This window comes from Dasypus novemcinctus, chromosome 1 (genome assembly GCF_030445035.2).
Source record: "Dasypus novemcinctus isolate mDasNov1 chromosome 1, mDasNov1.1.hap2, whole genome shotgun sequence".
Classification (NCBI taxonomy): Eukaryota; Metazoa; Chordata; class Mammalia; order Cingulata; family Dasypodidae; genus Dasypus; species Dasypus novemcinctus.
The window spans coordinates 108,014,263-108,037,306 of record NC_080673.1 but is presented as its reverse complement, the minus strand read 5'-3'; the positions used below and the strand labels follow the sequence as shown (position 1 = coordinate 108,037,306).

At 37.1% G+C, this 23,044-nt stretch overlaps 1 protein-coding gene across 10 annotated transcripts in view; it reads left to right on the top strand.

The window, feature by feature from the left end:
* Window positions 1-23,044, top strand: part of BMPR1B (bone morphogenetic protein receptor type 1B) — a 437,941-nt gene that overhangs the window by 305,552 nt on the left and 109,345 nt on the right. The window contains exon 1 of one of the 10 annotated variants that reach the window (XM_071215548.1): window positions 20,216-20,503. The exons of 7 other annotated variants lie outside the window; for them this stretch is intronic. Coding sequence is in view for 1 of the 3 variants with exons in the window: in XM_058295260.1 (XP_058151243.1) it covers window positions 22,021-22,033 (13 nt within the window). In the remaining 2 variants the exon portion in view is untranslated. Of the gene's footprint in view, window positions 1-20,215; window positions 20,504-21,641; window positions 22,034-23,044 lie in introns of those variants that run through there. 2 more of the 10 variants (XM_071215550.1, XM_058295260.1) reach the window with 2 other exon arrangements.

The following is a 23,044-nucleotide window of genomic DNA, read 5'->3' as shown; positions in this document are numbered from 1 at the left end:
TCACCTCCTTATTCTTTTTCATCTCTTTGTATGCCTGTACTTTATTGTGTTTATTGTGTTAAAATTTTCAGATTTATCCTCTAATTTACTAATATTATATTAAGCTGTATCTAATATGTTATTTAACCATTCTATTGGATTTTTTATTTTAATTTATTATTTTTTTAATTTTAGAATTTTTTTTTATTCTTTCTTAAATGTACCTGGTAACTTTCATATTCTCTTCTTATATTTTCTCATTTTTCTTTTTCTCCTTAAACATATTAAATATATTCATGTTGTATATTAGGCATCTGATTTGTTTAAAGCTCTCAGATTCTGCTTGTCTGACTCTGGTACTCATTTTGTCTATTGATGCTCTCTTACTTTGACTTTTTCACTTTGTATTTTATAATTTGGTGATTTTGAACTCAAGTTTCTTGAAACTTATAACTTTAGGAATTCTTGGGACCTTGGTTGAAGATGTATTCCTTCAGGGAATGTTTGTTATTTACCAGGCAACCAAAGGCAGTGATAACTGAGACTTATTAAAAGTAAATTCTCAGACCAGACTTTCTGAACCAAATATTAGGTGTAATTGTAGGCTGCAAACTTGTATGAGGGTGTTTTGTGATTAGGCACTCAGGAGGGCATCTTTTTACCCCTTCACTCAGATTAATAGTGAGACTTCTTGACCACCTCAACTTGTGGGACAATTTTCCCCCCTTTCATTCTTTCTCTGAAATGGTGGTTTCTTCACAAATCCTTGTAAATTCTCTAGTTGATTCCTGTCCCTAGCATAATCATTAAAAAACAAAGCTGTATGTTAAAGGAATTATCAGATGCCTTATAATAGCTCATGCCTTTACTGCTTCCTTACTCTTATCTGTATGCAAGCTGTATTTTGTTGTTCATTTAAGAAAAATTTTCTAACTTTATTTAGAGCTCAGTTAAAAAAGAACACACACAGGGGAGGTGGATGTGGCTCAACGGATTGGGCTTCCATCTACTGTGTGGGAGACTCTGGGTTCATGTCCCAGGGCCTCCTTGTGAAGGCAAAAGCTGGCCCATGCCTGCTGAGAGCTGACAGCCCACACCCTCAGAGAGCTGGCGCAGCAGGATGACGCAACAAAGGGAGACAAGCAGACAGAGAAGAACACGCAGCGAATGGACACAGAGAGCAAACGCAGCAAGGAGGGGGGATAAATATATAAAATAAATCTTTAAAAAAAGCAACACATGGACCACATTTTTTGTTTAGTTTTAGTTTTTTTCATTTTTCCTTTTGGGTAGGATTGAATGTCCTGTAATGCCTTGATTATTACTTTCATTATTCATAAGTATATTTTCCCTAAATAATGAAGTTAAGTTGTAATATTATAACAATGGAAGGAATAGTAGTTCATGATATTTATTTATATATATATATATTTAATTAATTTTTTATTTATTTCAACCCCACCCCAGTTGTCTGTCTATGTCCATTCACTGTGTATGTTCTTCTGTGTCCGCTTTGTATTCTTGTCAGCTGCACTGGCAATCTGTGTCTCTTTTTGTTGCATCATCTTGCTGTGTCAACTCTCCATGTGTGTGGCACCACTCCTGGGCAGGCTGCACTTTTATCGTGCAGGGTGGCTCTCCTTACAGGGCACACTCCTGAGTGTGGGGCCCCCCTGTGCCAGGGATACCTCTGTGTGGCACGGCACTCCTTGTGTGCACAGCACTGTGTGTGGGCCAGCTCACCACATGGGTCAGGAGGGCCTGGGTTTGAACTCTGGACCTCTCACATTATAGGTGGATGCTCTATCAGTTGAGCTAAATCCGCTTCCCAGTTCATAATATTTAAATGTTAGTTGTTTAGTGAACTAAAACAAACAACTGGCTAGTAATTTCAGTTTCAGCATCAAAGTGGTCATCTAAAATATAAACTTAATATTGTATATGTTTAAGTAGCTATTACTTATGGATAACTTTTGATTTTCAAGCTTTTTTGCATAATTAACAAATTATTGATTTTTCATAGCTGTCTGCTGATAGTGTGATAAAGACATCTGAAAAACTGTCTCAAAATCCTAACTTAGCCAAGAAAAAGTAAACCTTTAAATTAGTGATTATTCAAAAGGTTCTTTTTCCCACGTTTAATGTGAAAATAGCAAATTGAATTTTTCTTCATATCTTCTGGTATGAAAATATGGTCTTTGTCACATAATATGGATGTGATTTATTATTAACTTTAAAAATGTTAAAAGAATGATTATTTTTGTTATGGACAAAAAAGTGATTGAATATACTTACATATAGCATTTATTTTTCAAAGACAGAATTTCAACATGTATACTAAAGGATTTGAAAATACTTACCAACAGTTCAGTTTTTTAACAAATTCATACCATTGTATTATAGTAATATACAATTTAGTGTATTTAGTAAGTTTATATTCAAATACATATTACCATTTCATGATATTAAAGCATAGACTTTCCCCCTATTTAAAGATTATCACACTGGGAGATCGAAATCTGTATAGTCAAAAATGCTAGAAATGCTTAGTTACTTTTTTCCTTGAAGAAAAAGAAAAAGGAAACTGAAAACTGAAAACTTTTAACACAAATGTAAAGCGGTATCTCTTACAAAATAACAGTTAAGCATAGTTTCTTACTATTTCTTTCCTACTCCAAGTATTTCATATCTATGATCTCTCAGTGCTTCTTATTAGTATTTTTTATTTTTTTGAAAAATTCCTCTAATGGTCATATATTTTTAAATAACATTAAAAATTTAAGCCATAATGTTTATATTATTTTAGATTAAAAATAGTTATGATGATTCTCTTTTCTGAAATATGGTGAATTCTATGTATTTTTAAAATTAAAGGCAAATATTTATTAACTAAATATTTAAATTCATCCATGCTATTGCTTTTTTCTCTAAGGTCCTTTATAAATGGAATTGTACTCCTCTAGGATCAGAATACCAGCCTTTGTTTTGTAAAACATGATGAAAATAAGGAATTGTTTCCCAGTATAGAAGAAAGTGTTTCCTAATTAGCTTATTTTTTCTTATGTGTTTTAACTTTATTAAAAAACCCACAATAGTGTTAGAAGGGGAAATACTGATTTATTCATGGATTAATTTCTCAGAGTCTGAAATGTTAGATTATCTGAAGTGTTCTGATATAGAACATGGAAAACTTTCTACATTTCTACATGCTTTTTCCTTCGTATGTGATACTTGGGGAGAAAATCAGATTGCTTTTATTATTCATCTTTATTTTTGAACTGGATAATAAATGCTGAGCTATCATGTCAACCCTGTTTTGAAGATGTCCAGGGTAACAATAAACTCATTGTGATGAGAATAGCCATAGAGAGACTATTTATGAATTTAATAATCCTGACCTTTCTTGTCACTTTATAATCCAGTGTCCTTTGCACATCAGCCATCTTTAGTTTATTGATTGGGAAAATGTGTTAATATAAATTATCATAAATAGAATATAAATGTTTTCACTTTCAGTCTTGTACTTTAATATCCAAGCCAATCAGATAATTAAATTTCTGCATGACATGCCTGTTTATGTGTACATTTTCACATGTATTCTACTATATGTTCTATACTTTTTATAGAGGACAAAGGACCTTTTATCTGTGTATTACTTTTTAATTAATAATTCTAACTATGTCGAAGATTATCTTGTAGAGGGAAACTTTCCACAGTGGAGGAGCCACCTGAGTTAAAGGAAAGCACACTATTATTCAAATGAATTAACTTGATGGAGATCGTCATTTCAGGGCAGGGACAACAGGCTGGCAGGGCCAGAAGCATTTCCCCAGGAGGTTATATATAGGATGATTGGAGACATTCCTAAAGACAATGAGGCACTAGCATTTGTTTAAGAGAGGGGCGATTTCACTCGGGAGGGCTCATGCTGGAATTAACTGGTGTCATTTTGAAGGAGGGTTTTGCTAATTGGCTTCTCCCAATTGTATATAATGCTAATACCTTTTTCTATTAATTATTTCCCATAAGCAGACCTCAGTAAAGCAAAACACCTTGCAAACTTAAAAAGGTTTAAGAGGAAATTTGCAATTTAGTTTCTAAGAACCCTATGTGGACTGTAACAGTTGGTTAGTATTGTTTGTAGAATGTTTTGTTGTTTGACTGTTAGGAGCATTATGTTCTTGTATTGTGATGGCCTGCTGAGTAATTGCAAGGTTCTTTATACTACCAAGACTGCCAAGGGTCGTAATGGATATTCATGTGCAGTGAACCTTTGAACTTGAACTGGTCGTTCTTGTCTCCTATGCCTGGAATTATCTTTACACTAAATGGCTGGAGAAACTTTAATTATGAAACCAGAAAATAGGCAAAATTTTTAAAATTCAAAATAGTAAATGGACTATTAGTTATATACTTGCAGTTTTGTTCCTTCTACTATAAAATTGATCTCTACTCTCAAGGAAATTCATCATACTTCTGAACTTTTAATTTTTAAAAAGAATAATTGGTGGTAAATGCTTGCTTTCAAAATTATGTGTTTCTATGTAAAAAAGATCTTAGAAATCTATTTCTATTATAGAAATTCTGATTACAGACCAAATATTAATAAAAACTAAAAAAATTTATTATGAAGTTAAAAGTATGATCCAAGCATTGCACATCAATTTGAAAACTTACAAAAATTTAAAATGTAAAATTCAGGATATATGCATATTCATATTACAACATGTAATTCTGTGTCAAAGCTAAGGTATATATCATAATAATTGAAATTGTCATTTTCTGTTCATGTCTCCCCACCAGACTTTTAAGTTCTTGAGAAAGGAGACATTTTCTTAATTAATCTATATATTATAATATATATTATATGTACATGATACGTATATATTGGATGTTCAATGAAATTCTGTTGAATTTAAGATAACAGAGAGAGGATGACTTGTGAAAGAGCATGGGGTGATTGGAAGTAGAATGTTATGGTTGGAACTTGGGGTAAACAAAGGTTGATGGCAAGAGATTGGAATTAGCATTGAGCAGGGTAGATCCTTCTATTGTCAGGAACTTAGGTAACATACAGATTGTGGTACAGAGCCATTGAAGGATTTAAGCAGTTAATCACTGACAGAAATATGGAGGATGGGGAAGGATAGTAGTAGGAAATCAACTCTCTGATTCATTCAGGCTGGGATGTGGTTTCCTGACAGCCTGGTTTAAGTAAAGATCCTTTAGTGTATGGATAGGAGAGTATAAGTTAAGAGGCAGAATCTTGGGGAGATGCTAGAGATTTTCTAAATGAGTTAGCCATGGAGGTAAATCCAGGAATGGAACAACCAAGGTGAAACTCCGTCAGAATAAAATACAGAAGAACTTAGAGCAGCCCCTGAGTCTCAGAGAAACGATACCTACAGTATTAGTGGACCCAAGTCTTCAGGGATGAATGACAGGAACCCTGCCCTAAGGACACGAAAAGTGTAGTGGGGAAGATGGCATGCATAAAGAAGTATAATATGGATAATACAGTAAGAGAACTACCATGGAAGGGCACAGTAAATGTAGGAGAGAAAACAGTTCTGCCTGGAGGGACATTTGGATTTTTGTGGGTTTACCCACCATATTTCTCAGCTGCAAGCAACAGAAACCAGTTTATACTGAAATGATTAATTTATACAGAAAACAGATTTATTAAAAGAATATTTGCTGGTTCACAGAGGCTCAAGGAGGATCTGAGCAACAAGTTCAGAGGAGTCACAGCCTAGGACAATAATTGAAATAGTGGAAACACTGCCCTTTTCTGTTATTTTATATTTTTGAATTTGAAATAAAGTTATTTAAAACAATTTCATCCCAGAATTTTCAGCATTGAACACCTCAACCTTACATTGCTCGCATCATAAACAGGAGATCTGGATGCTGCCATTTGAACTGGTGCTGTTGCTGCCTCTAGGACATGAATATAGCTGCTACTGTCCCTACCTCTGGTCAGAATGAATATCCTGAGTCCTTTCTTCTTAGCTTCATGTACAGTCTAGGAACGGCACATTTGATTAGGGGGATTTTGGTCATGTAATCATGTCCTAGTTGCAGGAGAAGCTAAGTAAGTAAAAATCTGAACTTTTAAGCTTCTGTTGTGGTAGAGTTCTGCCTCAGACAAATGGAATATGTCCAACATATAGAAATAACATATAGAAAGGGGACAGGGCTTAAAGCTAGGTGGCTAAAAAGAATGGCAACATCCACTCAACTGGGAGAGGTACACTTTGAACTGAAGAGGAAATATTATTATTTGAACATGCATTAGCAGTTGAAAATATGGGGTAACAGTTCAGAAAATGATTAAGCCTGGTAGTTAAAGTGATGTGAAGCCAAGCCCTGACATTACAAGGGGATGTATTTGAGAAAAGAGATAATTGGGAAAGAATCATGATCACCTTTATATATGTGAGTGGAAGAGGAAGAAAACCTGGTTGGATAGGCCTGCAACATGAAAACCAAAGGAAGAGATTCTCACATGTATGTTTTAGTTTGCTAAAAGCTACTGGGAGCAATATCCCAGAAATGGGTTGACTTTTAAAATGGGAATTTATTAGATTTAAATGCTTGCAGTTCTGAGGCCATGGAGTCATTTGGGCCAGTGCCCATCAAGAGATACTGTCTCACCAAATTGCAGCTATGAGTGAGCTGGCACATGGCTGAGTCATCTAAAGGTGCTTTCTCTGCAAGCTCAGCTGTGGGTGATCAGGCACATGTCAGGGCTTAATGGCAGCTCTACCATTCTCTGCCTTGTCCTCCAGTCTCACTTTCTCCCCAAGCTCGGCTGTGGGTCCCATCTATACTGGGTTTACAGGCACAGGAATGGATTCATTTTAAGAATGAATGGGTTCCACAAAAGACTCAAACCAGCACAGTATGCCTAGTACATTTACATTTACATATGCCTAGTACATATACCTAGTTCAATTTACTTTTTAAAAAAATTTTTTTTGTCTTTATTTATTTTTTTAATATTACATTAAAAAAATATGAGGTCCCCATATACCTCCCACCCCCCCTACCCCCCTCCTCCTCCCGTAGCAACAATCTCCTCCATCATCCTGAGACATTCATTGCATTTGGTGAATACATCTCTGAGCCCCGCTGAACCTCATGGTCAATGGTCCATGTTATAGCTCACACTCTCCCACGTACCATCCAGCGGGCCATGGGAGGACATACAATGTCTGGTAACTGTCCCTGCAGCATCACCGAGGACAACTCTCAAGTCCCGAAAATGCCTCCACATCTCATCTCTTCCTCCCATTCCCCACACCCAGCAGCCACCATGGCCACTTTCTCCACACCAATGCCACATTTTCTTCGATTACTAATCACAGTAGTTCGTGAATAGAATATGAGTAAGTCCACTCTAATCCATATGCTATTCCTCCATCCTGTGGACCTTGGAATGGTTGTGTCCACTCCACATCTATATCAAAGGGGGCTTAGATTCCACATGGATGCTGGATACAATTCTCCTGCTTTCAGTTGTAGGCACTCTTGGCTCCATGGTGTGGTGGTTGACCTTCTTCACCTCCATGTTAGCTGAGTGGGGTAAGTCCAATAAACCAGAGTGTAGGAGCTGAAGTCTGTTGAGGCTCAGGGCCTGGCTATCATATGGTCAGTCCAGAGATTCAGATCCCCTGGGTATATATTAAACCACAGCACCAACTACAGTTCTGGTAAAAGTAACAGGAGAGGCTTGTGAAAAAAGATCACATCTGAGTCCAGCTCCATCACACAGAAACACGAACTCCAAAGAAGGGCCAACTGACATGGCACTGAACTCCATCTGCCATGACCATAGAACCTGTGGGTCTCTGTCGCCCTCAGAAGAACCAATACCCGGGGTTGTATCTACTTTATCTGTCTCTGGGACTCTGCTGAGGTGTGCATAAGGGCAACCCCTCTGATAACTTCCTGGCTCCTTTTTGGAGACTCATAGCCATATAAACTCATTTGTCCTTTCTATTTCTCCCTTGATTCAGGTCAAAAAGTGTTTTTAACTCCTGGTATTATATGTAGACTGAGATATTCTGCTGGTCCCAGTTGACCCTTTTATTCAAGGTCATTTTCTAGTTACATCATCAGCTGATACTTGGTAGTAATCCCTTGGTGCCAGGGAAGCTCATCTCTGGGAGCCATGTCCCACGCTGGGGGGAAGGCAACGCATTTACATGCTGAGTTTGGCTTTGAGACTGCCACATTTGAGCAACACGGAGGCTCCCAGGAGGTAACTCTTAGGCACCCTGCAGCTCTAGGCCTTGTTCTTATTTCAGGTGCACAGGTTCACAAGCATAGTCATTAGTATCAAGGACTCATTGTTGGACCTTCATTCTTTTTTGGTCCCCCAAGTGCAACGGCAAAGATCAATTTACTTTTAAATGAGTGGGGCTCTTAAGAACGGAAATAGTTGCAGTGCCCAGTGATGAAAAGGATGAAGACTAAGAAAACCACTGGATTTCTTGGCTTTTGAAAAAAGAATGCTGTTAGAACCGTAGGGATAGCATCAAGAGGACAAGTAGGGCCATACAAGGAAAGAATACTTGGGATGAGAGTAATTGGTGGCACTGGGATTAGGTTAGGAAGAGACATAGGACTTGATGCAGGAAATATGTTTGAAAAAAGATTTGTTGTACATCTACTTTACAGACAACTATTTCAAGTGATTGGGTTACTTAAGTGAAAAAATAGACAAAGATCCCATTTGGGAGAGAAAGACACTTAACAATAAAAATAGTAAATGTAGATATAGTGGTTAGAAGGTGAAAAATGCTACAGAAAAAATAAAAAAGCAGAATATGGAGGATTGAGGGTGTGGGGATTGGAATAGTGGTCATGGTACATATAGCAATGGGTAGGTTTCTTTGAGAAGGTGAGATTTGAGCCAAAACTTGAAAGAGGTTAATAGAGGAAGCTCAGGAGATATCTACGGGGAGAGTGTTTTAGGCACTTTTATAAAGTTTATGAATCAGGAGATACAAAGCTCTGATCTGAAAAATATGGGGTGTCTTTGAGGAAGAGGATAGGAATGAAGAGCCTACTAGAAAAGCCTAACAAAGTAATTAGAAGTCACCCTCATAAGACCTTGTAAGCATCATGTAGTAAAGACATCTTAAACATCCCTAGAATTAGCAGCCTTTCTGATATTTTCTGTAGCTCGACATGAGGTTAAACTAAAGTTTCTTATAAGATTCACAAAGACTTCAAGTGTTAGTTTTCCTAGACATTTTCTTCTGGAATGAGGTAATATATAAAAACCAACACAAAGAGGTGATGTTATAACCAATGCAAAGCGAGTCAAGGTCCTCTATTGAGGAGGCAGAGGTATACTATGGTAACTTCTGGTTCGTTGAGCTAATTTAATAGAGTGAAGTAAACATTTTGCTCTTTTGTCAATTTCTGATTATCATTTTAATATAAATTTGAGAATGCTTTTTAAACAGGTGTTTTTAAAGAACTGCTAATTCTTTTGACTTTCCATTCTTTTCTTTAGACATCTTTTGGTGTAGGTGCTAATTTGATGTATTGAGGACTTTGAAATACTTCCATTCTAAACTTTTGGGAACCCTCAGAGTGGAAATTATGGTGACAATTTAAATTAGATTGGCCGTCTTTTTTTCCTTCTTCTTTATTTTCTTTTAAATGTTACGTTAAAAATATATGAGGTCCCCATATACCCCCCATCCCCCCAGATTGGCCATCTTAATGGACCTTAAATCATCAGGACAAACACATTTTACTCATTTTGGTTAAGGTTGAATTTGAATGTTTCATTTGACATAATCCTTAAGATAACTCACTGCTTGACTACATTTTTCACTTTTCAGCTGAGTGTTCAGCAGTAGCAGGCATAACCACACAGAGCGCTGACTAACCCGATAATAAGAAATGTAGAGAAAAGTAATCGTATAAAGGAACACCTGTGTAACTAAGGCTTTTATATTAGGCAAGAATAGCTTTATGGTTTCATATCTTCTTGTTGGAATAGTAGAGAATTGTGTTTGTTTCAAAATACGTCATGGATTTTACCTGACATATTGATGACTAAGCTCATTCTCTTTAATTTCATATTTTAGGCATTTTATTCCATGCTTTTGCTGTAATGCTCTAGGCAGGGCACAGAAAGAAGTATCTCCATCTTAATGTTTGGGTTTCACACATTCAGACTGACGTCTGGTTTCACTGTACCATAACATTCTCTGATTAAGTAAGGTCTATATGTGATGTGTCAGTTTACTTTCTTCTACAGACTAGTTGCTTAAATATTCAATCCAACCTTCAATCTTCTGAAAATCCTCCATGTGTAGATTCTGTTAGAAAAGTTTTAATGAGATTATCAAGAATTGTGATTTTTCATTAAAAAAATCGAAATACTAATCAGCTTTGATTTGTATGTGGGGACAGGTGAGGATAAGATATATATATATATATCCCTATTAAAGAGAGACTGTGTGATTTCAGATACCCTTTTATCTTTTGGTAGGAAAGTATTTTAGCGTAACACAGTTGACTTCAGCTTGGAGAGAAGAGATGAAAAGGTTTCAATTGTCATGAATCTAAATAAAAAACCATGGCAGTATTGTTTCTTTCCTTTTATTTGAAAATGCTTTTATGTGTACATAGATTTTAAATGTCATTTAAAAATATCTTCCTTTGTATTTCTTGTAACATCCACTGCTATTAACAATGAATACTAAGCCTACTAAGATGTGTAGACATTTAACAAGTTGTTGAGATTTTCTGTGGAAAAGCTAGTATTTGTTTTTCTTATGTTTTTCTCTATTACTAGTGTCTTCTCTTCTAGTTTAAGAAAATTTTTCTTATGTAATTCCTATATTCATATTTAAGTATTCTCCCAAATAGTAGAAAGCAGATTTTCTGGGAGCTGACTTCATAAGGCATGTGAAGAAACAATTTCCCCTTGTTAAAATAAACAGATTCTTCAAGGTTTTAAATAAGAGCTACAATTTAGCTCCTTTTTTATTCCTTTTATATTATTTAAAAGTACCCCTTCTTTACTTCCAAAGTATATTTCAAGGGATACAAGGAAATATACAAGCTAAAATGTAATTTTATTATTTCAATTTAACCTTGTAATTTATATATTAGTATATATCAGGTCAAGTTACATGTACGTGGATTTCAGGCAGAATTGACTTTAGGTTAAAATAAAAGGGATAGTAATCCTTTTTAAGGAATTAGTTTTGATACGGAATTCTTTGTTCACCTTTTTATAAATAGCTAACATGGGATGTAGACAGGTAGTAGAGATTTTGATTTTCTAATCAGGACAATTTAGTACTAATTAGATAGAGAAATTAGAACTTCTAGTAAGGCAAGCAAGTAGCCCAGGTTGTTCATGTTTTGCATAGAGTAAAACTAACTAACTCTCAGGAGTCCAGGAGCCAAAGTGCAAACAGTTACAGTACCAGTGTGTATATGTTGTTATTTAAACAAACAAGTAAAGCACAACAAAACCCCCTTTCTCACCTATTCTTTGTAAGTGGCACGAAGTAGATCTTCTAGGACTTCCTTCTCATGGTGTGAAGAAAGCTTCCTTTTTTAAGTCAAACTCAGATTCATCAGATGAAGGAGGACCACATCGAATGGTTCTGATGACTTCATTCATCTTTTTCTTTTTCCTCAGTCTGCAGGACTGCCTCACTGTACCCCTAAAACACAGGCCTGCACAGGACATCTCTTGGAGTTGAGGAAAAACTATTTCCTCAGCTCCAAGACATCTCACTTACCTTAGTTTCTTTACACGTAAATTGTGGTAATACCTGCATTGAAGGACTGGTGGGAAAATTAAGGAGAATTATGAAAAACACTGGTTATGGGAAGCGGACTTGGCCCAGTGGATAGGGCATCCATCTACCATATGGGAGGTCCGCGGTTCAAACCCCAGGCCTCCTTGACTGTGTGGAGCTGGCCCACTCTCAGTGCTGATGCACGCAAGGAGTGCCGTGCCTCACAGGGGTGTCCCTGTGTAGGGGAGCCCCACGCACAAGGAGTGTGCCCCATAAGGAGAGCCGCCCAGCGCAAAAGAAAGTGCAACCTGCCCAAGAATGGCGCCTCACACGGAGAGCTGACACAACAGGATGATGCAACAAAAAGAGACACAGATTCCCATGCCGCTGACAACAACAGAAGCGATCAAAGAGGAACATGCAGCAAATAGACACAGAGAACAGACAACTGGTGGGGGCCGGGGCGCAGAGGGAAGGGGAGAGAAATAAATGAAAATAAATCTTAAAAAAAAAAAAAAGAAAACACTGGTTTAAATTAATGATGGTATATGTATTTTGATAACTGGTGCTTTTATAATCAAATGTTACACTTGCTGTTGAAGAGATCAATCTCTCCTTGGATCTGAAGCCCCCAAACCTTGAATGCACTGTTGTGGCTTCCAGAGTGTGATGTGTCACTCCCCTCAGTATACATGTTTAGAATTCAGAATATCTGACCTCTCTTTTGCTTAGCCCTCAGAACTTCTGACAGCCATGTTCTCTGAATGAACCACCCCAGGCCCCAGAGCCTCTGAGTCCTCCATCTACTGAACAGGCTCTTTCTGTCCCATTTATTTTTTGAAGAACAAAAACCTATAGGTCCCTAGCTAGTGTACTGGTGTCGGATCCTGTCAACCCTTAATCTCTTCCCAGGCATCTTTGGCTCAAGTATGTTTAGTATGCTCAACTCTAAGATGGGGCTATTACCTACTGCAGGGAGGCAGTGAAAATTAAATGAGGTAATGTACATTAGGTACACACCATAGTGCCTAATATGTAGTAAAAGCTCCCCAAGAAGTAGGTATCATCATCATCATCATCTTCATCGGTCATCTTTGCTATTGTTCTATATTCTATCTGGAAATAATTACATTTATCTTCCCTGAAGTTATTGCTTCCCAGCTCCTACCAAAGCAACTTAGAAGTTTTAGTTCTGTCTTGAGAGGATCATATTTTACAGGTGATGGATTGCACTATAGTGATTACCATAGAGAATAATCTTATATTTATGTATCACCTAGTTCTCAGGATGCAGGTTTGACCTTATAAGCTTTTAGTAGGCTGCCAATGCAAGATACCAGCAATAGGTTGGCTTTTATAATGGGAATTTATTATGGTAAAATCTTAGTTCCAAGGCTGTGAAAATGCTGGAATCAAGGCAGCGTCAATAATGCTGCCTTACCAAAGATCAGCTCCTGGCAGATCCTAGGCTCCTGCCATGTGGCAAGGCAAAATGGCAGTCAATCCCTACTTTCTCCTCCAAGCTCACTTTTTTTTTTATCGCCCACCCCACCTTGCGGCTTGCTTGCTGTCTGCTCTCTGTGCCCATTTGCTGTACATTCTTCTGTGTGTCTGTATTTATTTTTATTTATCCCCACCCCGCCCTTGCGGCTTGCTTGTTATCTGCTCTCTTGTGTCCATTCACTGCGCGCTCTTCTGTGTTTTTACTTATCTCCCTTTTTGTTGCGTCACCTTACTGATTTGGCTCTCCACGGAGCTTGCAGGCTGGTGGCTCTCCATGGCATTCAGGCCAGCCTGCCTTTACAAGGAGGTCATGGGACGCAAACCCAGGGCCTCCCATAAGGTAGATGGGAGCTCAACTGATTGAGCCACAGCCGCTTTCCTCACTTTTTTTTTCTGAGCTCAGATGTGGGAGATCAGGTAAATGGCTTATCTCTCCCTGTGCTATGTCTCTTCAGCTTCAGGCTGCTCTACTGATTGTAGCCTTTGGCCTCACTCTATGCCTCTTGCGGTTTTTCTGTCTTTCTGTGACTGTAGGTGAGCATGGAGTCCTCTCTCACTTGCAGGGTAAAATGGCAGCTGTCTTTCTCTGTGTATCTCTGCTTTAAGTCAGTGTATATAAGACTTCAGTGAGAGGGTTAGGATCCACTATTGGCTCCACAATCTAATCAAAGGCCTTTAACTAAAGCAGTGTATTCCAAAGTAATCTAATGAAAAGGTCCCTTAACTTACTCTAACCAAAAGGCCCTACATACGATAGGCTTACACATAAAGGAATGGCTTAGTCTCAGAACATAATTTTCTGGGGTCTACACAAGACTCAAACCAGCATATAGAGTAACACTAAACCAAACAATAAACTAAAAGCCATCCTAGAACTTTGCATATATAGGGTATAGGAATCCTGGGGCAATCTGGAAATTTGTTTTTATTGTAGAGCTTATCCTAACAAATTCACTGAGTTAATGTTCTTTGGTAGTTTAGTCAAGTTACCCTGAATTCTTCTCCTATTCTTTCAATGTTCATTACTATGTTGCTTCATGAATTGGTTACCCTGTTTGTGTGGCGAGCTTTCTTATCTGGTACACAGGCTGTACATATAATTGTTATATTCATAGCATGAGGTGAACTTGTAAAAGAACTCTGCGATCTCTAGGTAAATGATACTGTTATAGATTTAAAATATTCTTAAAATTTCATGAAGCAAATTGGTCTGATGGGTTTGGTGATTAAAATACATGCTCCAGGTACCCAATGTTGTAGTATTTTAGGAAAACATAGTTTGGACTTTTTTGTTAAAACCTACTTCCAATCCCTTTAATGAATTTTTGGGGAGGGAAAATGATAAAAGACCAACACTGAAAGTCTGTGTAAGAATATATGTCCTTCAAAAGGTTGATGATGGGCAATGCCCATCCCTCCAAAAAAACAGAGAATAACCACAAATGCAAGCAAGACAATTCTATCCATCTGCCCCATGGAATTTAAATGAGCCACCAGAGATTCTGAGGGGAGGGAGAGGGAAGAATAGGTGTAACGTGGGAACATTGGAATTGTCCTGCTTAACATTGCAATGACTGTTACAGGCCTTACACATTTTGTCAAAACCTATAAAATTGTGTGGTATACAATATAAACCATAATGTAAAGTTGTCTGTTCTCTGTCCATTCGCTGTGTATTCTTCTGTGTCTGCTTGTATTCTTGTCAGCAGCACTGGGAATCTGTGTCTCTCTTTGTTGCATCATCTGGCTGCATCAGCTCTCTGTGTGCGGTGCCACTTCTGGGCAGGCTGGACTTTCTTTTGTGCTGGGTGGCTCTCCTTATGGGGTGCACTCCTTGCGCATGGGGCTTCCCTACACGAGGGACACCCCTGTGTGGCACAGCAGTCCTTGTGTGCATCAGCGCTGTGCATGGGCCAGCTCTGCACAGGTCAAGGATGTTCTGGGTTTTAATGATGGACCTCCCATGTGGTAGGTGGACGCTCTATCCATTGAGCCAAGTCCACTTCCCCCTATATTTTTGATGTAACATTTATATAATCAAACTTTTTTAAAAGTAAAAAAAAAATTTAAGAATATATGTCCTATAAACCCCATAATATTAGGGCTCCAGCCTGGTAATAATGATAATATTTTGGTTATATTAAAAATGGGTGGGAAACGGACTTTGGCCCAGTGGTTAGGGCGTCCGTCTACCACATGGGAGGCCCGCAGTTCAAGCCCCGGGCCTCCTTGACCCGCGTGGAGCTGGCCCATGCGCAGTGCTGATGCACGCAAGGAGTGCCGTGCCACACAGGGGTGTCCCCCGCGTAGGGGAGCCCCACGCGCAAGGAGTGCACCCATAAGGAGAGCCGCCCAGCGCGAAGGAGGGAGCAGCCTGCCGAGGAATGGCGCCGCCCACACTTCCCGTGCCACTGACGACAACAGAAGCGGACAAAGAAACAAGACGCAGCAAAAAGACACAGAAAACAGACAACCGGGGGAGGGGAGGGGAATTAAAATAAATAAAAATAAATCTTTTAAAAAAAAAAAAAAAAAGGTCATGCCATTGTCTGGTGTTTAATTTATATTGCAAATTTGTTCAAAGTATCTGGCAACTAATTATTTCCTCTACTACTTCTTTTCTTTTTTTTTTTTTTAAAGATTTATTTATTTATTTAATTCCCCCCCTCCCCTGGTTGTTCTTGGTGTCTATTTGCTGCGTCTTGTTTCTTTGTCCGCTTCTGTTGTCGTCAGCGGCACGGGAAGTGTGGGCGGTGCCATTCCTGGGCAGGCTGCACTTTCTTTTGCACTGGGCGGCTTTCCTCACGGGCGCACTCCTTGCGCGTGGGGCTCCCCCACGCGGGGGACACCCTTGCGTGGCACGGCACTCCTTGCGCGCATCAGCACTGCACATGGGCCAGCTCCACACGGGTCAAGGAGGCCCAGGGTTTGAACCGCGGACCTCCCATATGGTAGATGAACGCCCTAACCACTGGGCCAAAGTCCGTTACCCTACTACTTCTTATCAGTGACTCAAAAGCCTACCTTTTCTGTATGGTTGAAATAAAATTTATATTTTTAGTTTTTGAAATATTTCTTCAATAAATAATGGTGTCAGGAAAAAGGAGTTATCTGCTAATGCCATTGAGACCTGTTTTTTTTTGTAAATAGCTTTGAAATTTTAAAGCTGTAATGAGATGCTTGTCTCATATGTGTGTGAATTTTTTTGTTGCTAGTGGTAACTATAGAGAATTTTTTCAAACAGCACCCTTTTAATAACAATGTTCTCCCCAAATATACTGTGGCATAGCTTTAAACTTTATTAAGTCAGTCTTGGACTTTCCCTTCCTCTCCCTGAGTAAATGGAAGAAAAGTTTGGCAGGCTCCCTACCGTGCACTTGATTGATGTCCAGAACATCTGAAGGACTTTTGTGTCCTGCCTGCTCTCCATGAGTGCATAATGTGTGAATACTTAAAAAAGGTCAGCCCTTATCACATGTAATCTAGGCCTGAAAGCAGATCAGCGGTGACAGTCATACCCTGTAAGTAAGGACACAAATCATCCTGTACATGCTTTAGACAAGTTGTGGGATATTTTTTCTCTTTTTACCCCTTCCCACTCATGGGGGACCTTGGCAGAGCAATGAAAGCAGAGAGAAGACGTGCTCAGAATAATGTCACTCGTTCAAGGGAGGAAGGGATTGTTTATTTGGAATGATGTGATGGTCTTTCAGTGAGCAACTGAAGGGAGCTTTGGGTTGTTAATGACTAGTGATGTGGAATGCTGCAAATTAGAACAGGGTGGGAGGCAGAAGGCAGGCTGGAAGAGTGTTTATAAACTCCAAAGTCAGGAAAATCGTTTTTGTGCACTTGAGTTCTACTGTTTATTCTTTCCTCCTAAGGGAGTACCTTTTTATGCAATTTTTAGCTAAAAATTAGAATTAAAGATGAGTTAGTACAGTTCTGAGTGCACTTTTCTGTTCTTGGCACAGCACGTATGAGAGTTTGGAAAAACGTTGTGCGAAATTCTATGGAACAGTATGAACCTAAAGTGCTGTATTGCCCTAATATGAAGAATGCTTTTTTTCCATGCACCTGTGTGTTTATATAGTTTAGTTAAAAATAAATTCTGTTCTAAGCATTATTAATAGGGGATGTTCAACTAATAAAGATAATAACACTAACCTCATTGTTCCCATTAAAAATAATGTTAGTTACATTTTTAAGATACGAAGGAACATATCTTTCATCTTATCTTGAAAATGTTGTTTCTTTCTTTTGAAATTTAATCTATAAGAAGTAGTTGCAATCAGGTCACACAATGAACTGTACAAATACCTCCAGAAATGAGGTATGGCATTGCTTCCCATGTCTGTAGGATAAAATCAAAGCTTCTAATTAGAAGATATAAAGTTCTTTCCAACTTCTCCCAGTCCACCTTCCCAACCCAACTTCCCTGCTGTCCAGGCATCTCCAGCTCTCATGTTCCCTGGAAACATTGTTCTTTGTCATACTCATAAACGTCTGCACTGTCTGTTTGCTTAGGATTCATTTGCCCTCTCTTCACCCAGTAAATTCCTACTTATCTTTGAAGACTTAGTTCAAATGTCTCTCCCTGGCAAGTCCGTTTCCCAACTCCAGAGTCAGAATTAATCTTTGTTTATCCACTGTAATTTCCATGTTCTTTAGTGTGGCAATTACTTTATTGTGTTGTCATGTTTTGATTGTATGTTTGTCTTCACCCATTAGACCTACTTTGGCCTGAAGGCAGATAGTGTCTTTTTAATATTTTTATATCCCATTCACTAGGTACAGTTCCCAAATAGAGAAACATGTTAATGTTTGTGAAATACTTTAATAAAAAACCAAAATACATAAAATCAGGAGGTTTGGGAGATTATTTCTATGTGAAAATAAAATAAGTCACAAGTTGAAATTAAAGAGATAGTCTCATAATTTATAATTTATTCAGTACACATTTTCTTCAAACACCCAAACTATTTAATGAATTAAATAAAAATAAAATTATTTAATAAATATTTACCTTTTCAGGTATAACTTGAATTTTCTACACCTTGATTTAATTTAAGACTATGCTATATTTGTTTTAATGATCACATTATTTGAGAAAGGAACAGTTTGGTAAAAGTTGTATCATATCCTGTTATATTGAAGAAGATTATTGATAACAAAGGTTTTCATGTTGGGAGGCAAGAGTGATAAATAAGAGTTGTCAGGAAATTGCTAACCATTTCCTATACTTTCCCACTTTACTATAGTTCATATTATATTCATAATATATATGTTCATTTATAGTTCATATTCTTTACTTGTTTGATCCATACAACAATCTTTAATTAGGTAGTGAACAAATTATAGAATAGGGAGTTTAAGTAATTTGCCCAAGGTTTTACAGGTAGTGCAAAGAAAGCTCTTTCTACTACACAGCACAGACTCCATAAATCTAGAATGCGTAGGTCTGTATAGGATGGTGTACAGCAGTGACACATCCTGCTTGTGCTGGTGGTGCTCCCCCAGTGTTTCTTGTTCTCTCCTCATCTCTTTTCTCAAGTGTATATTTCGGAACTGATACCTTCCTTTTAATTTTCTCTCAGGGCTTTCTGTGAGACCTCATTCGAAGTGTAAAAAAAACCTTCAAAGTTAAGTAGACTGTGCTCAGTAGAAACTGAACAAAAACCCATTAGAAATAAACCATTTTCTTCTTTTTGGATTTTTTTTTTGTGTGTGTGTATACAGAAGTAATTAAATTAAAATGAAATTTGGAGAAGTTAAGCTAGTTATTTCAAAAACAAGTATACCAATCAACTGTCAGCATTGTATTCTCAGTTGCAATCATCTCTACAGTTAGAACATTACATCTGAAAGTTTAACTGTTATGAAACAAATTATTGACCTGACACAGACAGAGGTTTAATTAGATTGGATTTTGGAAATTAAAATGAAAACTACGGATAAAATTATATTAATGTGAATAAGCCAAATCCTCCATATTAAAATTTGGGTGGTTTTGCTAAGCCAGGTTTCTGATTTACATAAGGGTTTTAATATATTGTTTGAGTCTAGTAGTCTGGTTTCTAGTTTTGTATTTCATAGACCATCCTTTACATTTGTGACACCCAGCATAGATTAAAAAATAAATGCAAAGGGAAAAAATTAATAAGTATACATCCTGAATTTCTTAGCGTTACTATATTAAAGATGTAAATGTATATTATTTTGACTTAAGTAGAAACCTCTCCTTACACTTTTTAATCTAATTTTCACCTTTCTCCATATAGCTGGAAGTTAAGGATCAGGGATTAATGCTAAATGCTAAAATGCTAAACGTTTTTTTTTAAAAATTCATCAAGCCAGTGAGTTACTCAAGGCCTTTAGCTATTTATATGATAGATAGTCTAAACTCTGTAAACTGCATTCTAAGTCCTGCACAGTCTGGTTCCACTCTACCTAGTCTTATCTCCAACTGCTTACTAATATGGTCTTCCTGCTCCAGTAAGATTTTTCTTCTCATGCTGTTGCACACATGAAATATTACTGCCTTTAAGTGTTATGTGTGTAATTTCTTCCACATTATCCCCCAACTCCTCCCTCGTTCTCAAAGTTTAACTCACCTTTCAGCATCTAGCCTTCTCTTCTACCTTTTGGATTAGTTTAATCCAACTCTTACTCTGTTTCCATTTTTATTCTATTTGGGAGTACTTTGTCTTAAAATATCTTAATTATTATTTGATTTTTTATGATTTAATTGTTTTTTTCGGTGGTATTGTAAGTTTCTTCAGTGCTTATAGCTAGCATTTAATACAAATTCAGAAATGAGTGCTGATATGAAGTGTTTTGAACTGAATTAGAATTCTGGGGAGAGAGCAAAGATTCCATCTTTATGATTTGAACCATTTATGGATGTCTGTATTAGGGATATCTGGGCAGTAGGAGCTGTTCCACATTTCAGTCATTCATGCCTTGTCCCAAAGCTCAAGGCAGAATTCCAGGATTCCAAACTGGGAGTGGAACCATGTTGTGAATGTGGCTCTGAGCCTAATTTAGACGATTTGAACAACAGATCCTATTGATGGATTTTTATCTCTGTTTCCCACTTATTAACCTTCTGTTCGTAATCATTCTTTTTTTTCACTTTACTATAATCAAGGGTTTCCTTCCTAGCTAAAAGTGATATGGATAAGTGTTAGTGAAAGACTTCCTCTTTTCATCACCCACAACTTCCATTTTTCTGACTGGTAAGTTGAATAGCTTCTATGAAATGCAAAATGTGTAACTTTATTAAACTTAGGCTATCCTAAGATTTCCTATATGATTCAAAGTACCATATTCTGTTAAATTTCATCTCATGAAAGTGTGGATTGTGGGGTTTAGGTTAATGATAGTACTTGTAAAATCAAAAAAGCAATTTTTGGGCTACTCTAACCTAGAGAATAGATTTAAATGGCATGGTGTAGTAGAGCTGGGAGGTGTAGGATGAAGAGTGGATGAGTGTGTGTTTGTGGAGGGGAGGAATCTCTTAAAAATAAGGGAGCAGAGAGTTGTTCCTCTAAGAAAATAATTCTTAATATATCAGCCAAGCATATTATAATGATTTCATAGATCTAATCATTGCAATTTTTTTGATCCCATATTCATAAATCCTTTATTAGGCAAAGTTATGGAGTTTAATAGCTACTGTTGTTTATATCTGTCTGTGGTCACTTTGTAGTTTGGGCACATAATGACAATCCATTCATATTTCTTGCTGTTCTTCTATTTTTGACATACATGAGTAAAAGAAAACAAATAGATTTTTTAAAAAAAAAAAAGGTTAGTGTTGAAAAAAATCACCTTAAATTTCATAGGAAGTGAAATTTTACAAAAAAACTCCATAGTTTCCTTTAGGTTAAAATTTAAACATTGAATCATTTACAATGATTTTTTTTTTTTTTTTTTTTGCGTAATAGGGTTGGTTACTTGTACAGCATTTATTTTATTTTCCTATACACAAAACTTAAAACCATAGTCATTTAAAAATAATGAATTAGTGCATAGCTTGACTAAAGTATTCTAACTTGAAGAATTCCTTAAAGATGCCTTTTACATGTGATTCCTCTTTCACGTCTGTGCACTTGGTTCAAAGGCATTTACCTCATTATTTGAATATTGGTAGAGTGTGAGAAAACTGTCAAAACATGACACTTTGATGTCTTTTACTATTTCTGTTATTATATCAAAGAAAAAAAATTATTTCTTCATCTCTTTCTGCATTTCCCGAACAGTTAAAATTCTTACAAGAGAAAAAACAAAAAACTTTGACAAAAGATGTAAGCTATTTTGTGATAGCAAAGAGTAGGTGTGGTTTGATTTGAATTCTCCTCATAGCTGCCCAGCACATTTGGAGGACTTCAGTGTTGCCAGTGCAGGGCGAAGCCCGTGTGGGCAGTTGCGTGAGGCTTTTTTCTTAAGAAAACAATCTGGCGTGAGGTCCTCACCGCCCTTTGTTGTCCTCCCCACGAGGTGATCGGTTGAAGTCTCTGTGGTGACAGAACCAGTTTGTAACAGGCTTGTCTTTCACGGTCCTGTCTCAGGCTTGCTGGCAGGCTTGGCGGAAGATCTGACGAGAGTGGCAGCAGAGGAGTCTCAGTGAAATAAGGAAAGGCAAGAAACAGGAGGCTTAAACAGGCAGGTCACAGTTACAGCTCTTGATGCAGTGGGTTGGCTTGAAGAACTAAACTGGCAGCTTCACATTTCCTTGCTCGTTCTTCTGTGCATGCACACGAGTGGTAAGATCAGTATATCACAGTACAGTGCTGACAGGGTGTTCAGTTGATGTCTGATTTTGTGGCTTTTATCACGAAAGGGAAAGTGCAGGGCAGAAGTGCAGCTATTGAAAATTTTCAACTCCCGCAAATGCTCTTTAGTTTTACTACCTTCTCTATTAGGGTAAAGCTTTCTAGGTAATCTTTGTTTGAGTAATTTTAAAGGGATTTAAAGTTTCTTTTTAACAGTTAAAGATGGAATGCAATCCAGTGTGCAACTTTGAGTAAGAAGTTGATTCTCAACATACTAAGACAGTATGGCAAGAATTTAAGAAATTCTTGCATTAAGAATTTAAGGAAAAAGCAACTCTTATCAATTTTGTTTTTGATGATATTATTTTGAATAGTGTTAGATTTTTATTGGTTACCTAATTAATTTTGAAGTTCATTACAGTTTTTAAAGGAGGCATTGAGTAAACCTGTAAATTTACAATGGCAATTTTATTTTGGTACTATGTGATCATTATCAACATTTAAGAACAGGTATTTATATAGTGACAATCTTGTCTGGAAGAATTATGCTTGTATCAACTTGCCTTAAGGATAGAATTAAAATATATTCTAACATTTTGAATACAAGAGAGTAATTTTAAGAGTTGACGAAGTCTTTTCAAATTAGAAGAATAGTAATTTAATGGATATGAAATAGCTAGCTGTGGTAGCGATTGCAGGAGTTATGAGGTTGGAAAAAAGGAGAAAATGGCTTTATAAAATTAAGCCAGGTAATAAAGGGAATGCATATGAAATTGAAATGCATTCAGTGTTCAACTTCATGTACCTGAGAAGGCATTTCATAATACCAATTTAGTTATACTATCTATCAGAAAACTATACATTATCAATTGGCATATACTTTTTTGATTGGCACCTACAAGATTCATGTTTTCGTAATCTCAAACTATTCCATGACGCAATTAATATATTAAATTTGTGGCCTGGCTTCATGAAAAAAATCCCGTTAATTTCTGGTATAGA